We start from the raw sequence: 19,902 nt of genomic DNA, 5'->3' as shown, positions 1-19,902 counted from the left end.
CATGTCATAACAGAATTTACGTTTTCACATAATCACATTTTAAGTCTATATAAGCAATCAATTCGTATTTTTCCTTCAATTAGTTGAATAGTTAATGTGCACTGCTTAATCAAGGTCATGCCTACAGTAAAATAAACGTTCATAGTATGTCATGTATACGGTCATCTTTATTCAGAAATTGCATGATAAATAATATAAATGTGCTACATTAGATTTCTATCCTGTACCAATTCATTTTCATTCTACCCTGTCAAAAAGTGATGGGGGTGCCAATTTATCTCCATTGAAGTCTTTCATTAGTATCAGGGTTTGTGTTGTAGTCAGTCATGCTAGTGAGCCAGAGCATGAAGASCATGGACCCTTCTCTCCACTTCATTGCAATACRTCTCTGGAAGTCCAGCAGCCCTACAAGTAAAATTAACAAACATTAATTACAAAACTAAACCTGACTATCCTCTGTTCCTCTCAATTCTACGTACCACCTTGTTCCTGTATGTAGTTAGTCCCCTCCCAGTCCCTATAAATGGTTTGTCCCTACCCAGTCCCTATACGTAGTTAGTCCCCACCCAGTCCCTATACATAGAGTTAGCCCCCACCCAGTCTCTGTACTTACTTGAGCTCCCTGAGCTTCTTCTCCTTGATCTCGTCGAGGCGGATGCGGCAATGCCGGGCCTCCTCGTCCAGCCGGTCTCCCTCTTTGTAGACCTCCCCGCGCAGGGTGATGGCCTGCATCTCTTGCTCCCTCACCTGCTGGCGCACCCTGTCCGCTTGACGCAACATCTTGATCCTGTGTTTCTCCTCCTTGTCCTCCTTACAGATGGAAGCCTACTGGGCTCTGGGGTGAGGGAAAAAACTGTCAGTAAAACTCTACTGCTAATACAGAGGCCTTTGCTAACATTTTAAAACCTGGTTGTCCAAGACATAGCATAGTGTTAAGCTTTGATTTCTGAAACCGCCTAACTGTAATACAAGTACAGTGATCGAGTTAGTACAGTGATAACTACCCACTGGGCACAGACGTCAATTCAATGTCTATTCCACGTGGGTTGAGCGTAATTTAATTGAAATTACGTGGAAACAACGTTGATTCAACCAGTGTGTGCTCAGTGGGTACATTTACATTCTGTCATGGTGCACCTCAACGCCCTCTCAAACTCAGCCCTCTCGCCCAGCCTCGATGGACAGGAGATACTCCTTGTGTGTGACCTGCTCCAAACGAGCTGCCTTCAACCTCTCCTCAACATCCACCTTCTTCTTGAACTGCTCCTTCTCTTTTCTCCTCCAATCCCTCTCTGCTCCCTCCTGGTTCCTCCTGGCTCGAAGCTCATCCTGACAAAGTCATACACAAAACCACTGTAACCATTCCTCRATACCTTTTATGACCAATTACGAGAACAACAGGTCAGTGTGAGCCACTGTGAAACAAATTGAACTTTGGTGCTGCTCACCTGCTCTGCCTTGTGGTCTTTGTCTCTCTCCTGTAGGGCTCGCAGTCTGGCCACCTCCTTCTCCTTTCCTCTCTTGATGCGTCTCTGTTCAGCCTCGTACTCAGCCTCCTGCTCCTGTAGGAGTCACACAAAAGTATATTTGGCTGCTTTAACACAGGCAGTCCAATTCTGATCTTTTACTCAATTATTGGCAAAAGAGCTGATCTGATTGGTCAAAAGACCAATTTGTGGAAAAAGATCAGACCTAGGCTGCCTGTGTAAATGCAGCCTTAGACAACTATTTTGCCCTTCTGCTTTCTGACCAAAAACAAGAAGGCCAAAGACCTATAATGAAGAAGTTCATAATGGAGTACCTCTTACCAATTTCTTGTGGGTGTACTCCATAGCCCGGAGGTCGGCCAGTCTCTCCTCCTCTTTCTTGCGCTCCTTGGCCAGCAGCCTGTCCTCGTTGATACGGAGGATCTCCTGCTGCAGACGCTGCTGCTCCTCCTTCTTCCTCTCCAGAGCCTGGGAGACACACACACCACACCATTTATGTTGTTTATTATTCATTATGCCTACAGTAACTGCATTACGATTCATTCATTAATGATATTCATGAGTTGCAAGAGCACTAACAGATCTTGGACCAGGCTAATTCGTGAGAAATTTCTAACTGAAATTCAAAGTGGAAATACATAAGCCTGGCTATAAGAATGTTGTGCTGTACAAAGAGACTTGTCTCTAGCTAATAATACTTCCAGCTCCTCCATCTGCATCCTCTCCAGGTTCTCCAGCTTCTGCTGGCCTTCGTGCTCCTTCATCTCATTCTGCAGCATCCTGTCCTCCAGACGCTCCTCAATCTGATTTATAATCAGCTGATTTCCCCTATAGACACACACAGGGAAGACAGCTGAGGTGTTACAGTATGGAAAAGAGATGTAGTGTGTGTATTTCACTTTAAATGGGCCATTGTGTGGGTGTGTATGTGTGTGTAAGCATGTGTGTCCTCACTGGATCCTCTGGTGTTTGCGCAGCTCGTCGATCTGCTCCAGGGCCTCCAGGGCTCTCCTACGGTCCACCTCCATCATGGCATTCAGTCGCCTCTCCTCGTCCTGCTGCTCAGCCAGGATCTGCTYCCTCTCTAGGATCTGGGCATCCCTCACCACGTGGCACTGGGCACCCAGGATCAACTGTCCACAACAATAAAGTACCATACACAACACACACAAGGACACAGAGATGGAAGAGTCTGGACAGGGCATGGGTAGAATAACTGGGTAAATGTGTGATATTGCAGTGATGTTGGGACTGAAGCTGAGATAAAATGAATAACAAAGAGTATCAAAGTAAAGAGAAAGGGTGAGCAATGAGATTCTTTTGCTGTACCTCATTGAGTTTCTTGACCTCGTCCTCCTGCTCCATCCTCATGGCATTGGCCCTCTCCAGCAGGTACTGAGCTCTTTCCTTGGCCTCCAGCTCACTTAGGTCCTGGTTCTTCTGATGAGACAGCTCAGTCTGGCGGATATGGGCCTTCCTATCCTCAGCAGCATCCTGGTCAGGAAAAACAGCAACATTGGAACAGTGCAGAAGTTAGTTTGGTTTATTACTGTTACATCTCCACAAGGGTGTAGTGCTGTAGCTGGGACCCTGTACTGCCAGTTAGTCACCCAGCTTTCATGAGGGAAAGGTTGCTTACAAATTCATCAGGTACATTTGTCCTTTCTCACCATAGCTGCTTCTCTCTCTCTCCTCTGGGCTTCCAGCGTGGCCTCCAGCTCTTCCTTGGTTGAAACCCGAGTAGCTGTTGTGATCCGCTCGATCTCAGTTGGGTGGAGAATGACAGACAGCCCAGACGGATCCTAACTTGGGATCCTGGCAAAATGACAGCATTGTTTTTATTTTGTAATTCACCACCACTTGTAAAATGTGATTGTGGGATATGTTTATTGGTGCAAAGTAGGTTTATGGAACTGGATGGCATTCTCTTTTATAATAAGTAAACCGTGATAAACACTGCCAAGTGTAGTACTGGTATGTTCACAAAGCATRAGACTTGATGATCACATTGCAACCAAATGAGAAATTGGGGTATAGACTGATACTTGCTTCAGGTCTCGGATGAGGTCCCTTGTGATGATGCGAACTGTCTCTGGTTTCTGAGTTTTCTGACTTTGAGAAGACATGGACTGGCCCCTGGGTCCAGACCGGCCACCCCTCTCAGTGTCCTTGACATCGCAGGCTGACAGCGCCTTGAGTGTGAAAATCCAACATACATTTCCACCAATTCTCTCTCTCTCTCTCAAAAACACACACACACACAGACCTTGCACAGTTCAATTGTCACAGGTTACTGATATGTGTTTTATGAAATGCAGATAAAGGAGATGGCTGACATATGCCGGCCCACCTGTTTTGTGGTTCCAAAGAGGCTCTCATCCACATGAGAGGTGAGGGCACAGGTGTGATAGCGACGTGAATGGGAGCTACCAGAGAGCCTTGATGAAGACCCTGCACTCTGTGGCTGTGAGAAAGTCAACAGTGTTGGTACTGGTAGAGTTACACAGTAATTGAAAGTGTGTACAGAAGAGCAAATAATTGCTAGCTACATGTAGCTGCATATGACTGTCATGTACACTACCGGTCAAAGGTTTTAGAACACCTACTCATTCAAAGGTTTTCCTTTATTTTTACTATTTTCTACATTGTAGAATAATAGTGAAGACATCAAAACTATGAAATAACACACCAAAAAATTGTTAAACAAATCTAAATATATTTTATATTTGAGATTCTTCAACTAGCCACCCTTTGCCTTGATGACAGCTTTGCACACTCTTGGCATTCTCTCAACCAGCTTCACCTGGAATGCTTTTTCAGCAGTCTTGAAGGCGTTCCCACACATGCTGAGCACTTGTGGGCTGCTTTTCTTTCACTCTGCGGACAGACTCATCCCAAACTATCTCAATTTGGTTGAGGTCGGGGGATTGTGGCCCTTACACAGCCTGGAGGTGTGTTGGGTCATTGTCCTGTTGAAAAACAAATGATAGTCCCACTAAGCCCAAACCAGATGGGATGGCGTATCACTGCAGAATGCTGTGGTAGACATGCTGGTTAAGTGTGTTTTGAATTCTAAATAAATCACTGATAGTGTCACCAACAAAGCACAACCACACCATAACTCCTCCTCCTCCATGCTTTACGGTGGGAAATACACATGCAGAGATCATCCGTTCACTCACACCGCGTCTCACAAAGACGTGTCTTACGGAGGTTGGAAGCAAAAATCTCAAATTTGGACTCCAGACCAAAGGACAAATTTCCACTGGTCTAATGTCCATTCTTCATGTTTCTTGGCCCAAGCAAGTATTGGTGTCCTTTAGTAGTGGTTTCTTTGCAGCAATTCGACCATGAAGGCCTGATTCACACAGTCTCCTCTGAATAGTTGATGTTGAGATGTGTCTGTCGCTTGAACATTTATTTGGGCTGCATTTTCTGAGGCTGGTAACTCTAATGAACTTATCCTCTGCAGCAGAGGTAACTCTGGGTCTTCCATTTCTGTGGCGGTCCTCATAAGAGCCAGTTTCATCATAGAGCTTGATGGTTTTTGTGACTGCACTTGAAGAAACTGTCAAAGTTCTTGAAATMTTCCGTATTGACTGACCTTCATATCTTAAAGTAATGATGGACTTTGCTTATTTGAGCTGATCTTCCCATAATATGGACTTGGTCTTTTACCAAATAGGGCTATCTTCTGTATACCACCCCCACCTTGTCACAACACAACTGGTTGGCTATAACGCATTAAGAAGGAAAGAAATTCCACAAATGTACTTTTAACAAAGCACACCTGTTAATTGAAATGCATTCCAGGTGACTAGCTCATGAAGCTGGTTGAGAGAATGCCAAGAGTGTGCAAAGCTGTCATCAAGGCAAAGGGTGGCTATTTGAAGAATCTCAAATATATTTTGATTTGTTTAACACTTTTTTGGGGTTACTACATGATTCCATATGTGTTATTTCATAGTTTTGATGTCTTCACTATTATTCTACAATGTAGAAAATAGTACAAATAAAGAAAAAACCCTTGAATGAGTAGGTGTTTTAAAACTTTTGACCGGTAGTGTATGTAATTGTTAGGTCATGCAAGATTGTGGGCCTCTCTGATTCCACTTACCATGATGATCTTCAAAAATCGTCCACTCTCATCAACTGAAAGAAATAACAGCTATAATATTGACAGGAATGTCACCATTATAATAACACAACGAATATCCAATGTTGTGAAGCACCTAGTCAGCTATTTTTCAGTCTTTGTTATGGGAGAAGTGCCTGGCATGTCCCTAAAAATGAGAGATCTTTTGTTGTTGTGTATCCATGGAAACCCCCATCTTCAACAGGGGAAGAGTCTACGTGGCCTCTGTGCATGCCTTTTTGGCACAAGCCATATTAATCATCTCTTGTCTTGGATACTTTGTATCAAGGTGAATCAGATGTGCTTTGATACAATGTGAAATAATATTTGGCTTCAGTACATGCATGCATGCAGCATGTGCGATATTATATACAGTATGTGCAATGCATGTTGCTGTATGGTGGAGGTGGTGCATCACACTTTATGCTCACTAAGTGGCGCTAAAGTATCTCATCTCTGCAAATTAGACTACCCAACAACTACGTAACACACCGTGGTTATGACAAAACATAGTTCATTGCATTTTCGATAGAAGGTGTATGTGGTGGCGTTGTCATTGACTCGAATATCGGGTTTGGTGTACAGAGATTGAAAGAAATAGCCCACTGTGCACACACATCAGTCAATTCAACGTATATTCCACATTGGTAGCAGAAAACAAATTGCATGAAATTCAGGGGAAATTATAATGTATTGTACAGTGCCTTCAGAAAGTATTCACACCCCTTGACTTTTTRCAAATTTTGTTGTGTTACAGCCTGAATTTAAAATAGATTACATTTTGATTTTGTGTCACTGGCAGACACACAATACCCCATAAAGTCAAAGTGGAATTACAGTATGTTTTAAGACATTTTTACAATTTTTTTTTTTTTWATGAAAAGCTGAAATGTCTTGATTGAATAAGTATTCAACCCCTTTGTTTTTGCAAGCCTAAATAAATTCAGGTCAGGAGTAAAACAATGTGCTTAACAAGTCACATAATAAGTTGCATGGACTCACTCTGTGTGCAATAATAACATAATCATATCTGTACCCCACGTATGCAATTACGTGTAAGGTCCCTCAGCCGAGCAGTAAATTTCAAACACAGATTAAACCACAAAGACCAGGGAGATTTTCCCCAAAAAATAATGGGAAAAAAACAGACATTGAATATCCCTTTGAGCATGGTGAAGTTATTAATTACACTTTGGATACAGGCGTTCTTCCTAACTCAGTTGCCGGAGAGGAAGGAAACCGCTCAGCGATTTCACCATGGGGCTAATGGTGACTTTAAAATAGTTACCGAGTTTAATGGCTATGATAGGAGAAAACTGAGGATGAATCAACAACATTATAGTTACTCCACAATATTAACCTAAATGACAAAGTGAAAATAAGTACAGAATACAAAATATTCCAAAACATGCATCCTGTTTGCAACAAGGCACTAAAGTAAAACTGCAAAAAATGTGGCAAAGAAATTAACTTTATGTCCTGAATACAAAGCTTTATGTTTGGGGCAAATCCAACACAACATGTCATTGAGTACCACTCTTCATATTTTCAAGCATGATGGTGGCTGCATCATGTTATGGATATGCTTGTCATTGGCTAGGACTAGGGAGTTTTGTGTTGTTGATAAAATGGAATAGAGCTAAGCACAGGTAAAATCCTAGAGGAAAACCTGGTTTAGTCTGCTTTCCAACAGACACTGGGAGACAAATTCACTTTTCAGCAGGACAATAACCTAAAACACAAGGCCAAATATACACTGCAGTTGCTTACCAAGATGACATTGAATGTACTTTAGTGGCCTAGTTAGAGTTGACTTGAATAGGCCTGAAAATCTATGGCAAAACTTTAAAATGGCTGTCTCGCAATGATCAACAACCAACTTGGCAGAGCTTGAAGAATTTTCAAAATAATAATGTGCAAATATTGTACAATCCAGGTGTGCAAAGCTCTTAGAGACTTACCCAGAAATACTCACAGCTGCTAAAGATGATTCCAACATGTATTGACTCAGGGATTTGAATACTTATGTCAATTAAATATTTCTGTATTTCATATTCAAAACATTTGCCAAAATGTTTAAAAAAAACATGTTTTCACTTTGTCATTATGGGGTATTGTATGTAGATGGGTGAGAAAAAATATAAATTGAATCCATTTTGAATTCAGGCTGTAACACAACAAAATGTGGAATAAGTCAAGGGGTATGAATACTTTCTGAAGGCACGTGTGGTTCCCACCGTGAAGCATGGAAGAGGAGGTGTGATGGTGTGGGGGTGCTTTGTTGGTGACACTGTCAGTGATTTATTTAGAATTCAAGGCACACTTAACCAGCATGGCTAACACAGCATTCTGCAGCAATACGCCATCCCATCTGGTTTGCACTTAGTGGACTATCATTTGTTTTTCAACAGGACAATGACCCAAAACACACCTCCAGGATGTGTAAGGGCTATTTGAGAGTGATGGATGGAGTGGTGGAGTGCTGCATCAGATGACTTTGCCTCCTCAATCACCCGACTTCAACCCAAATGAGATGGTTTGGGATGAGTTGGACCGTAGAGTGAAGGAAAAGCAGCCAACAAGGGCTCAGCATATGTGGGAACTCCTTCAAGACTGTTGGAAAAGCATTCCAGGTGAAGCTGGTTAAGGGAATGTCAAGAGTGTGCAAAGCTGTCATCAAGGCAAGGGGTGGCTAACATGATTCCTTATGTGTTATTTCATAGTTTTGATGTCTTCACTATTATTCTACAATGTAGAAAATAGTAAAAATAAGGAAAAACCCTTGAATGAGTAGGTGTGTCCAAACTTTTGACTGGTACTGTATATATAAATCAAATCAAAGTTTATTTGTCACGTATGCCGAATACAACAGTGAAATGATTACTTACAGGCTCTAACCAACAGTGCAGAAAGGTATTAGGTGAACAATAGGTAAGTAAAGAAATAAAAACAACAGTAAAAAAGACAGTGAAAAATTACAGTAGKGAGGTTATATACAGTAGCGAGGCTATAACAGTAGCGAGGCTATATACAGGCACCGGTTAGTCGGGCTGATTGAGGTAATATGTACATGTAGATATGGTTAAAGTGACTATGCATAWATGATAAACAGAGAGTAGCAGTAGCGTAAAAGAGGGYTTGGTGGGTGGTGGGTGGCGGGACGCAATGCATATACCCCGGTTAGCCAATGTGCGAGGGCACTGGTTGGTCGGGCCAATTGAGGTAGTATGTACATGAATGTATAGTTAAAGTGACTATAAATATATGATAACAGAGAGTAGCAGCAGCATAAAAGAGGGGTTGGGGAGGCACACAATGCAAATAGTCCGGGTAGCCATTTGATTACCTGTTCAGGAGTCTTATGGCTTGGGGGTAAAAACTGTTGAGAAGCCTTTTTGTCCTAGACTTGGCACTCCGGTACCACTTGCCATGCGGTAGTAGAGAGAACAGTCTGTGGCTGGGGTCTTTGACAATTTTTGGGGCCTTCCTCTGACACCGCCTGGTGTAGAGGTCCTGGATGGCAGGCAGCTTAGCCACAGTGATGTACTGGGCTGTACGCACTACCCTCTGTAGTGCCTTGCAGTCGGGGGCCGAGCAATTGCCGTACCAGGCAGTGATGCAACCAGTCAGGATGCTCTCGATGTTGCAGCTGTAGAACCTTTTGAGGATCTGAGGACCCATGCCAAATCTTTTTAGTTTCCTGAGGGGGAATAGGCTTTGTCGTGCCCTCTTCACGACTATCATGGTGTGTTTGGACCATTCTAGTTTGTTGGTGATGTGGACACCAAGGAACTTGAAGCTCTCAACCTGCTCCACTACAGCCCCGTCGATGAGAATGGGGGCGTGCTCGGTCCTCCTTTTCCTGTAGTCCACAATCATCTCCTTAGTCTTGGTTACGTTGAGGGATAGGTTGTTATTCTGGCACCATCCGGCCAGGTCTCTGACCTCCTCCCTATAGGCTGTCTCATCGTTGTCGGTGATCAGGATATGGAGGGGACCGCGTACTCTCATCATATCAATATCTGGAGAGGTACCAGTGGCCCTGAACACATGGCAAAATGAATTTTGCAAATCGCATGCACGTAAGCAGAGTTAGAGCATAACCTGTAAACCAATGTTATCCTATGAGAGAATTCTGCTAACACACCTTCCCTGCCATTCATTATTGTCAATAGAATGCATAGCCCCTCGTTAATTAACCCTTACTTATTGTATGGGTCATAAATAGGGTGAATTCAGAAAAAGTGGAACACTTTTTTGCATTTCTGTCATCTGTAGCCTCTTTCGACATCTATCCAACATATTAGCCCAACACATAATAGCTACATTTCTGAAATACTCAAGATATTTCCTAAATCACACAAACAGGGCAAATGTTGATATCATATTCACAGGAGGTATTACACACTGATTTGTGTACACTGAGCCAAAACCCTATTTTCAGTGTGAGTTCGGTAAATTGGGACCACAGGTTAGATAAACTGGGACACAATTTTTATAGTCCTAATTGTACCCCAATGATAATTAAATTCATACTTTGTTGTTATATTATCATCTTGAAGATTTCAGAAATGTATCATGTGTTGGGCTAATATGTTGGATAGATGTCGAAAGAGGTTAAAGAAGACGCAAATGCAAAAAAGGAAGACATCACCCTACTATTAGTTCTGTTTGGTGCCATTGTACTCTGGAAGATATCTAAATTAACCAGGATAACAGTACTACAAAAACCAGAGCCCTGCCTACCCTATGTCCCTAATGTAAACTGGATCTCTTTCCTCCATTGGAAAAGCCTATAAGACTGTCCCACTTTAGCTAGCAATGGTTGGTAAAGCAGACAACCAAAAAAAAACATTTAAACATAATATTGGCAACTTTATTTATTTTTATGCACCAATACATAGTATCTTTTTAATTCATAGGCTAATTGATGGCCAACAGATGCAAATGTGTCATTCTCCACATTTAATGTCAGTTTCTTTGAGGACTTTTCCCTATAACTGTAACGATATATATATAGGGAAGATAATCAAGGGAGTGATGACGCGCAGGGGCGTGTAACGATGGTGACAGTTGTGCGCCATCACTAGCAGCCTGGTGACCTTGAGGCCGGAGAGGGAGCACACGTGACAATAACAGAAGCACGCGAGAGAGTTCCATAACCTCCATTATGCCATTGTAGTCTACAGTTTGATACAATACATATGTTGAAATTACTATATCACCTGAGTCATTGCAAATCAATTTGTTCCACTTGTTTAGCCTACCTGGAGCTGACAAACTGATTTAATAAATAGCCTAGAACTTCAGTGTATTGTTGTTGTAGCCTTGTGTTATTATGCAATTATRAATGGCCATGTTTAGTTAATTAAATTGGAAGTTATCAAAGCTCTATCGCAATTGACGATCAGTTGTTAGAATGTATTAGATTGACGGTTACAGTCAGTCAGATTAGGCTACAGGTAAAAATATATATACTATGTTGACAAGCATATTATGTTCATATTTTTATTTAACTAGGAAAGTCAGTTAAGAACAAATTCTTAATTACAATGACGGCCTAGGAACAGTGGGTTAACTACCTTGTTCAGAGGCAGTACGACAGATTCTTACCTTGTCAGCTCGGGGATTCGATCTGGCAACCTTTCGGTCTAGCAACCTTTTAAATTACGATATATATATAGGGGCGACAGTAACCGCGTTGGGCCAGTAACCGAAAGGTTGCTAGATCGCTAGATCGAATATTAAATATTATTCATATTTAATTCAGTGATTGAAATTACGACTCCATCCTCAGTAGCCGATTCCAGCAGATGATTGATTCGTGACAAATATTCTTCCTATAATAATCTCATAATGTAGATTAATTTACCAGCACAGCCTACCCGCACTGTTTCTGCAAGCTGTTGGCTAGAGCGCAGGTGCCAAGACCATTTTGCCATTGAAAATGCAATGGAAACACATTCAACTTTAGATTTCTATTCGGTACATGAAAACTTACGCGAAAAGGTATATGTTGTGTGCACTACGTCATCACGCACAGATTTGTATCTGCAACAAATCAGTTTGGAAAATGCGCATATTTTCTTTATGCAGATTTTAGAATATTCGCCTGAAAATTAGTTGCCAATTGGATGGAAACCTAGCTAATGATGCATTTTCACACAGAACAACCCACAGTAATAATGGGTTTGTGTTTTGTGCTGATGGTCATCTCTGTTCACAAACACCCTGGGTTAAGGAGGATCCACCCTCTGGCCTTGCAGTCACCATTGGAATCCCCAATGAATCATTAACTAAGAACACTAATAACATCCAGTCACACCAGCAGGAAGGGACAGTCAGGATCAGCAAGAGGGGGGGGAAGGTATATAAGAGGAATTAGGAGTTCATTTTTTTATTTTATTTTTTTACAAACTGTTGGACAATACAAGCAGCGTTACAGGAGATAACAGAATCGAAGTAGGTCAATTCCATTCTTGCTTCTTCCCTTTGGCCCTTGTAGAACTCAGATAAGGCAGGGGAAATCAGTCTTAGAGTAGAGAAGTTGACCATTAACCCCAACTACTGATTTCAGCTCTATCCCTCTTCTAACCACCTCTGTACTGCACTGTGGATCTTGACACCAAAGTTCAGTCACTGGCTGCAGAAGTACTACACCCTTGAACAACAGGAGCCTTTTCCCTCCTCTGTAGTTTTGTTTTTCGAATCTTCTTTTATTTAGCACTTTTTTTCTGCACTGCAAAAACCATGGCAACCACAGGGTATGGATACTACCGCACCACACTTTTCCTGGCCATGTTTGTGGGCTATACGCTGTACTACTTCAATAGGAAGACCTTCTCCTTTGTGATGCCATCTCTCATGCAAGATATCAAGATTGAAAAAGATGACATGGGTAATAGCATCCTCACTATTGTCTTTTCCTCTGTTTCTGTCTTGCATGTCCCAAACAACAATTAACAACCAAAGTTTAGATATTGCTGATAGTGGTCTGACTTTGATTGGTTTCATTGAATCATTCCCTGTCCACATTTCTAAGCCAGCAATGATCCTATGGGGAGGTATCAGTTGATGCTTTATGTATGTTGATATGTGTACCTGAAATCAATAAAACATTGTGTTCTGKCTCTGTATTGTGTGTACTACCCCTCAGGCATGATCACTAGTAGCCAGTCTCTAGCGTATGCTATCAGCAAGTTCATTAGCGGCGTCCTGTCGGATCAGCCCCCTCTCGCTCTTCTCCATTGGCCTGTTCATGGTGGGTGCCATCAACGTGGTCTTCTCCTGGTCCTCCACTGTGGCTGTTTTCTCTGGTCTCTGGTTCCTCAATGGCCTGGGCCAGGGCCATGTGGCAGGGTGCTGCGCAAGGTAGGACCAGGAAGCAACACTGTAGTCCCATGATATGAAGCTGTCAGACACGTATCAATCAATTGCCTGCACTGTTAAAGGATTGGTCAATCAGTGTACCATTTTGTACAATGCATTTGGAAAGTATTTAGACCACTTTACTTTTTCCACATTTTGTTACATTACAGCCTTATTCTAAAATTAATTAAATTGTCCCCCCCTCATCAATCTACACACAATACCCCATAATAACAAAGCAAAAACAGTTTTTTCAATTCTTTTGCAAATWTATAAAATAATAAAAACTGAAATATCACATTTACAGTGGGGAGAACAAGTATTTGATACACTGCCGATTTTGAAGGTTTTCCTACTTACAAAGCATGTAGAGGTCTGTAATTTTTATCATAGGTACACTTCAACTGTGAGAGACGGAATCTGAAACAAAAATCCAGAAAATCACATTGTATGATTTTTAAGTAATTAATTTGCATTTTATTGCGTGACATAAGTATTTGATCACCTACCAACCAGTAAGAATTCCGGCTCTCACAGACCTGTTCGTTTTTCTTTTAGAAGCCCTCCTGTTCTCCACTCATTACCCTGTCTCTTATACACATCTAGATGTGTATAAGAGACAGGTCCAGAGGAGGAATGGGAGAAGGTCATGTGGTCTGATGAGACAAAAATAGAGCTTTTTGGTCTAAACTCCACTCGCCGTGTTTGGAGGAAGAAGAAGGTTGAGTACAACCCCAAGAACACCATCCCAACCGTGAAGCATGGAGGTGGAAACATCATTCTTTGGGGATGCTTTTCTGCAAAGGGGACAGGACGACTGCACCGTATTGAGGGGAGGATGGATGGGGCCATGTATCGCGAGATCTTGGCCAAAAACCTCCTTCCCTCAGTAAGAGCATTGAAGATGGGTCGTGGCTGGATCTTCCAGCATGACAACGACCCGAAACACACAGCCAGGGCAACTAAGGAGTGGCTCCGTAAGAAGCATCTCAAGGTCCTGGAGTGGCCTAGCCAGTCTCCAGACCTGAACCCAATAGAAAATCTTTGGAGGGAGCTGAACGTCCGTATTGCCCAGCGACAGCCCCGAAACCTGAAGGATCTGGAGAAGGTATGTATGGAGGAGTGGGCCAAAATCCCTGCTGCAGTGTGTGCAAACCTGGTCAATAACTACAGGAAACGTATGATCTTTGTAATTGCAAACAAAGGTTTCTGTACCAAATATTAAGTTCTGCTTTTCTGATGTATCAAATACTTATGTCATGCAATAAAATGCAAATMAATTACTTAAAAATCATACAATGTGATTTTCTGGATTTTTGTTAGATTCCGTCTCTCACAGTTGAAGTGTACCTATGATAAAAATTACAGACCTCTACATGCTTTGTAAGTAGGAAAACCTTCAAAATCGGCAGTGTATCAAATACTTGTTCTCCCCACTGTACATAAGTATGCAGACCCTTTTCTCAGTACTTTGTTGAAGCACCTTTGACAGTGATTACAGCCTTGAGTCTTCTTGGGTATGACGCTACAAGCTTGCACATCTCTATTTGGGGAGGTTCTTCCATTCRTCTCTGCAGATCCTCTCAAGCTCTGTCAGGTTGGATGGGGAGTGTCACTGCACAGCAATTTTCAGGTCTRTRCAGAGATGTTCGATCGGGTTCAAGTCCAGGCTCTGGCTGAGCCACTCAAGGATTTTCAGAGACTTGTCCAGAAGCCACTCCTGCGTTATCTTGGCTGTGTGCTTAGAGTCGTTGTCCTGTTGGAAGGTGAACCTTCTCCCCAGTCTGAGGTCCTGAGCGCTCTGGAGCAGGTTTTCATCAATGATCTCTCTGTACTTTGCTCTGTTCATCTTTCCCTTGATCCTGACTAGTCTCCCAGTTCCTGCAGCTGAAAAACATCCCCACAGCATGATGCTGCCACCACCATGCTTCACCATGGAGTATTGTGTATAGATTGATGAAAAAAAGAAGAAGATTTAATCAATTTTAGATTAAGGATGTATCGTAACAACATTTTGAAAAAGTCGAGGGGTCTGAATACTTTCCGAATYAACTGTATATCCCTGTCCATTCAACACCAGTCGTGTCAAGCCACGCAGCACATCACTAGTCTGATATTATGATATGTCATTCCCTTCTGCTCCTCAGTGGTTCGAGCCCTCTCAGTTTGGGACGTGGTGGGCGATTCTGTCCTGCAGTATGAACCTGGCTGGGAGTTTAGGCCCCATTATTGCAACATTGATGGCCCAGAGCTACAGCTGGAGGACGACCCTGTCCATCTCAGGCCTCTCCTGTTGTGTGGTCTCCTTCGTCTGCCTGCTGTTGATCAGGAACGAGCCCAAGGACGTGGGCTTGCCCAACATCGACACTGGTGGGGCCAAGAAGGTCAAAGCAGGTCAGAGCTTGGAGCTAACCTCATTTGGTTCTGTGGTTGAAACATTTAAAAATGTGTGTGAATGTGATATGCACAAGTTTTCATTTGAACACATGCTTTTCTGAGTATTGTCTGCATGTGAAATTGTGTGTAAAATCAGTGACACTCTGTGAGAATTTACTCTGCACCCAGTGTGCCCCTCACATGCTAGCGTGAACGAGTTCAAGATTTTATTTAACCTTTACTTAACTAGGCAAGTCAGTTAAGAACGAATTCTTATTTACAATTACGGCCTACCCCGGCCAAACCCTAACCTGGATGACGCTGGGCCAATTGTGCGCTGCCCTATGGGACTCCCAATCACGGTTGGTTGTGATACAGCTTGGAATCAAACCAGGGTCTGTAGTGACACCTCTAGCACTGAGATGCAGTGTCTTAGACTGCTGCGCCACTCGGGAGCCACTCTCTAAGTGATGTGCTAGTGTGAKTTAAACCTCTTTCCTTTCCCAGGCTCATCCAGTGATGAGACCACCTTCAAAGAGTTCATCCTGTCCCCCTACCTGTGGCTGCTGTCTGTGGGCTACCTGGTGGTGTTCGGGGTGAAGACGGCCTGCACTGACTGGGGCCAGCTCTTCCTCATCCAGGACAAGGGGCAGTCAACACTCATTGGTTTGGAAGTCTGATACATTAACACCGGCATTGTCCCTCTGTTTTACACAGGTTGATGTCTATTTTCATGTCTTGTCCTGGAGGCAGAACAGCGATTTCCCCTTAGGTAGGCCAGCTGCAAAGTCAAAATGTAGCTATATTGTGAAAATTCATGAAAACAAAAATGTGCTTTTTGGTATTAATTTAAGGTTAGGGTCAGGCATTATGGTTAGCAGTGTGGTWAAGGTTAGGTTTAAAATCAGATTTTATGACTGTGGCTGTGCCAGTTAGTGACCACTCTGCAGAGCTGCCTCCAGAACAAGATTCATGACGCAAAACGCTAACCTGCCTGTTTTACAAGTGTGCAATAGCTTACTGTTGATAACTCAATAATAATTGCTTCTTGTTAGGTTTGCCTAAATGCAGCTCTTTTTCACAGGCAGTTCCTACATGAGTGCCCTGGAGGTTGGAGGCATTTAGCTGCAGGATACTTCACTGACAAGGCTGTGGCACAAGTGGGTTGACAGTGGCATCATACATTAATTCAGAGATCTATAAAAAATTAAAGCAGTGTTTGTAAGGTACTATATTAATTTTTGTACAGCAAGGCATGAAAAGCCATGGAAAACCCCGTCATTTTCTCTTGATCTCCATGATGGCTGGGATGTTTGGTTCCATGTAACTATTCCGGGTCACTGTCACTCCAGACAGCCCAAAGGTATAGTAAAGACACTATGCTACTCAAATCTCCTTTCAGAGCCAGTACACTATCAGTCTATGTTTGTTAGTTCATGGTTTTCTTTTTTATGTTATAAATTCAGATATYGATCCTCTTCTTGGGGGCTACTTTTGGCTTCTCATCTTACGGACCAATAGCCTTGTTTGGCGTGATAGCCAATGAGAGTGCTCCTTCAAACTATTGTGGAACATCACATGCTATCGTTGCCCTAATGGCCAACAGTAAGTTTATCTCAACCTAATCGTCTCAAATTCTAATGAATGCTTTTCACACATTTTTGTGTAATGTCTTGGCTTTACTAGCAGTACCAGACATGTAGTTCAATGACTAAATCTGTATATCCTATTATTTATGAGAACCAGCCTAATTGACATCCCTGTATTGTTATCAGTTGGTGGCTACTGCTCTGGACTGCCATTCAGCACCATCGCCAAGCACCACGGCTGGGAAATGGCCTTCTGGGTAGCAGAGATCACCTGTCTCGTCACTACCATCAGCTTCTTCTTGCTGCGGAACATCAGAACCAAGATGGGTCACTTCCCAAGGAAGGCAAACTGATTATTACACCTCATAACTCTCTGTTGCCAATATGGGAAACTTAGGATAAGAATGTACATTTTCTTATTTGTGAAGTGTTTTGGAATTGACAGGAGACATGGTCCTGTATATTCTTGTTTTAAGAGATGGTGAGACATGGAGTTGATCCAGGGATAATTTATTTTCACTGAAGATGTATTCAGAGAGTATTCAGGTACAAGTACATCAACTATGTTGTGCTACTTAAAACTATTTTCAATGCTCATGGCTTAAAATAGATCCGAGATTTAATTATTGAAAATGTGTGTCAATATGATTTTAATTTGAGCATAATCTTATAATTCTTATAATTTGAAACCAAGGCATTTTAATGTACTGTTCATTTCTGAAAATGGCACTTGACACATCTCATTATAGGGGTGCAATCTGTTTGATTCGATAAAAGACTTGAATAAAATACCTTATGTTGTGCTTGACTTTACTTCTAAAGGATTGCATTGAAAAGAGAGATGAGATATCAAAACATAACATAGTGGTGTTTAATCTTAAAGTATGTAAAAACAAATCTAAAAAATCAGTATTTACATTGTATCCCAGTAGAACATATCCTTATCATATACAAGTTAATCAAGGCTCCTGAGTGGCGCAGCAGTCTAAGGCAGCGTTCTAAGGCACTGCATTTAGTGCTAGAGGCATCACTACAGACCATGATTTGATCCCGGGCTGTATCACAACCGGCCGTGATCGGGAGTCCCATAGAGCGGCGCACAATTGGCCCAGCGTCGTCCGGGTTTCGCCGTCGTTGTAAAATAAGGATTTGGTCTTAACTGACTTGCTAGTTAAATAAAGGTTAAATAAAAAATAAAAATAAACATTAGTTCTGAAATAGCAGCACTGCTTGGAGACATGTTGACCCATATGCTTGTACTGTAGCTTCCCAGTCATAACAAACACAATTCAATAACAACATTTCAGGAGCAATTCATCCTTGTTCCTACTCTAGATCCAGGTCCAAAGTTACCAGCTTTATCTGCTATCTCCAATGCACCCTTCAAATTCTGATCAAAGAGTTCACACCTGTAACAAGAGAGGGCAAAATATATCTTGCCATGATTGCTCATCAATGAAATGGATAACTGATAGAGACTCATGTGACAGAGGGCAGATATTTAACATGTGAAAGTTACCTGATAGGCATCTCCAAAGAGTAGAAGGTGTTCTTGAGGGCGAAGTCTGAATAGATCTCGTAAATCTTCCTCAGGAGTGCATCAATGCCAGACTGCCGGGGGTCTGTCAGCACAATGAACTTTATAGCTGAAAAATAAGTTGACACTGAGGCAGATTTCGTTTTTCAAACCAAGTGCATTGCATGTAGGCATCGCACACAGAGACTGATAGCAGTGTTTGAATGCATGGCGTTACCAGTGAGTGTCTGAAAGCAGTGCAGTTTGAACATATCTGTCTCCAGCATCTCAATTCCTGTACTGCCAACTTCAGGGGACAGCTGTGAACCAATAGCAAACAACCTAGGAAAAAGTACAACACAACATGTAGCAAGATCATGGAAAAGCAAATGTAACCATAGACCAAAGGATTTATTCATGTCAGAGCTGACAGTTGTAATCACCTGAGAAGTGTACCTACTTACGAGAAGTGTAACTACTTACGAATGAAACATTGAAGTCAGCATCAGTTTTTAATTGGAGCTCAAGCGAGCCCTTCCGAACCGTATGGACAACTGATAGTTTGTTGAGTCTTTCAAGTATTCGATGATCTCCTTCCCATCCGCCGTGAACTTACCGTTGACGTCCAATCCATCGATGGACAGTAAAGCATGGCCCACTAGATTAATAGAAGTATGCGTGCACAATGTTAACAATAAATAGAAGCATACAGAATGCAACATTTGAGTTCCAGCCATGACATGTACTACCAGCTATCACTATGTCAACTTTGTAAGCACTGATGTGATCACTTGACAGTTGCGGACAACCTACCTCGGATTCCATCGCGTTGACCAAATGATACAACAACTTTATCATCGTGGATCTTTAACACCAAATCTAAAGGATAGCTGAATGTTTTCTCTGCTTCTGCTCTCGGTACATAATTGTCATACTGGTAAATTAATCCCCCAGCCTTATTTACAACATTAACACACTGAATATCGCCCTCTTTGCCCTTTTTTCCGCACAGCTGACAATATTGTCACGTGACAGGAAATATTTCAGACAAAATCTAAAATAATCTTGAACAGAGGTAACTTTACATGCGTGTTCATTCGTATTATTATTTTTTGTTTAATATGGCATCTATATTTATTTTGCAGAATTGTTTATTATTCATTCTAAAACCAATCTATAGAAACAGTATAGCAAAAATAAACTACATTACCCAAAACCATACTTCCACATCCACATGTACGGGTTCTCTTAGGGGCTCGTGCACGGGTTGAACTTCCTTTCACTCCGACATCTTAACGGTGGGACATCATGGTAAGAGTATTAGCGTAATTTTTCTTTAAATTCGAGGGCGAACAAAATTTGACTCGAAAAATAGTCTAGTCTGGATAGATCGGGATGGGTAGGTGGAAAATATTATTTGTCCGCAGCGGT

General features: G+C 42.1%; 2 protein-coding genes and 1 pseudogene across 2 annotated transcripts; 1 reads left to right on the top strand and 2 right to left on the bottom strand.

The window, feature by feature from the left end:
* Nucleotides 1–149: 149 nt before the first annotated feature.
* Nucleotides 150–3,777, bottom strand: LOC111949369 (cilia- and flagella-associated protein 45-like). Its single transcript, XM_070434188.1, is given in 11 exon segments — nucleotides 150–405; nucleotides 614–835; nucleotides 1,138–1,167; nucleotides 1,169–1,329; nucleotides 1,449–1,562; nucleotides 1,809–1,955; nucleotides 2,186–2,315; nucleotides 2,442–2,620; nucleotides 2,817–2,981; nucleotides 3,158–3,302; nucleotides 3,537–3,777. Coding segments are annotated over 11 exon segments (1,446 nt in total). The 5' UTR covers nucleotides 3,614–3,777; the 3' UTR covers nucleotides 150–329.
* An 8,208-nt stretch (nucleotides 3,778–11,985) lies between these two features.
* Nucleotides 11,986–17,639, top strand: LOC111949513 (glucose-6-phosphate exchanger SLC37A4-like; annotated as a pseudogene).
* A 165-nt stretch (nucleotides 17,640–17,804) lies between these two features.
* Nucleotides 17,805–19,490, bottom strand: LOC111949514 (trafficking protein particle complex subunit 4-like). The gene is made up of 5 exons (XM_023966755.2): nucleotides 19,285–19,490; nucleotides 18,955–19,129; nucleotides 18,710–18,813; nucleotides 18,475–18,601; nucleotides 17,805–18,364 (listed from the first exon to the last, which is right to left on the bottom strand). Exons 2-5 carry the CDS (start codon nucleotides 18,975–18,977, stop codon nucleotides 18,259–18,261), a joined length of 360 nt encoding a protein of 119 aa, XP_023822523.1. The 5' UTR covers nucleotides 18,978–19,129; nucleotides 19,285–19,490; the 3' UTR covers nucleotides 17,805–18,258.
* Nucleotides 19,491–19,902: the final 412 nt, after the last annotated feature.

Source organism: Salvelinus sp. IW2-2015, linkage group LG22, assembly GCF_002910315.2.
Source record: "Salvelinus sp. IW2-2015 linkage group LG22, ASM291031v2, whole genome shotgun sequence".
Lineage (NCBI taxonomy): Eukaryota > Metazoa > Chordata > Actinopteri > Salmoniformes > Salmonidae > Salvelinus > Salvelinus sp. IW2-2015.
Note: the sequence above shows the minus strand (reverse complement) of the source record. Positions and strands in the feature narration are given on the sequence as shown.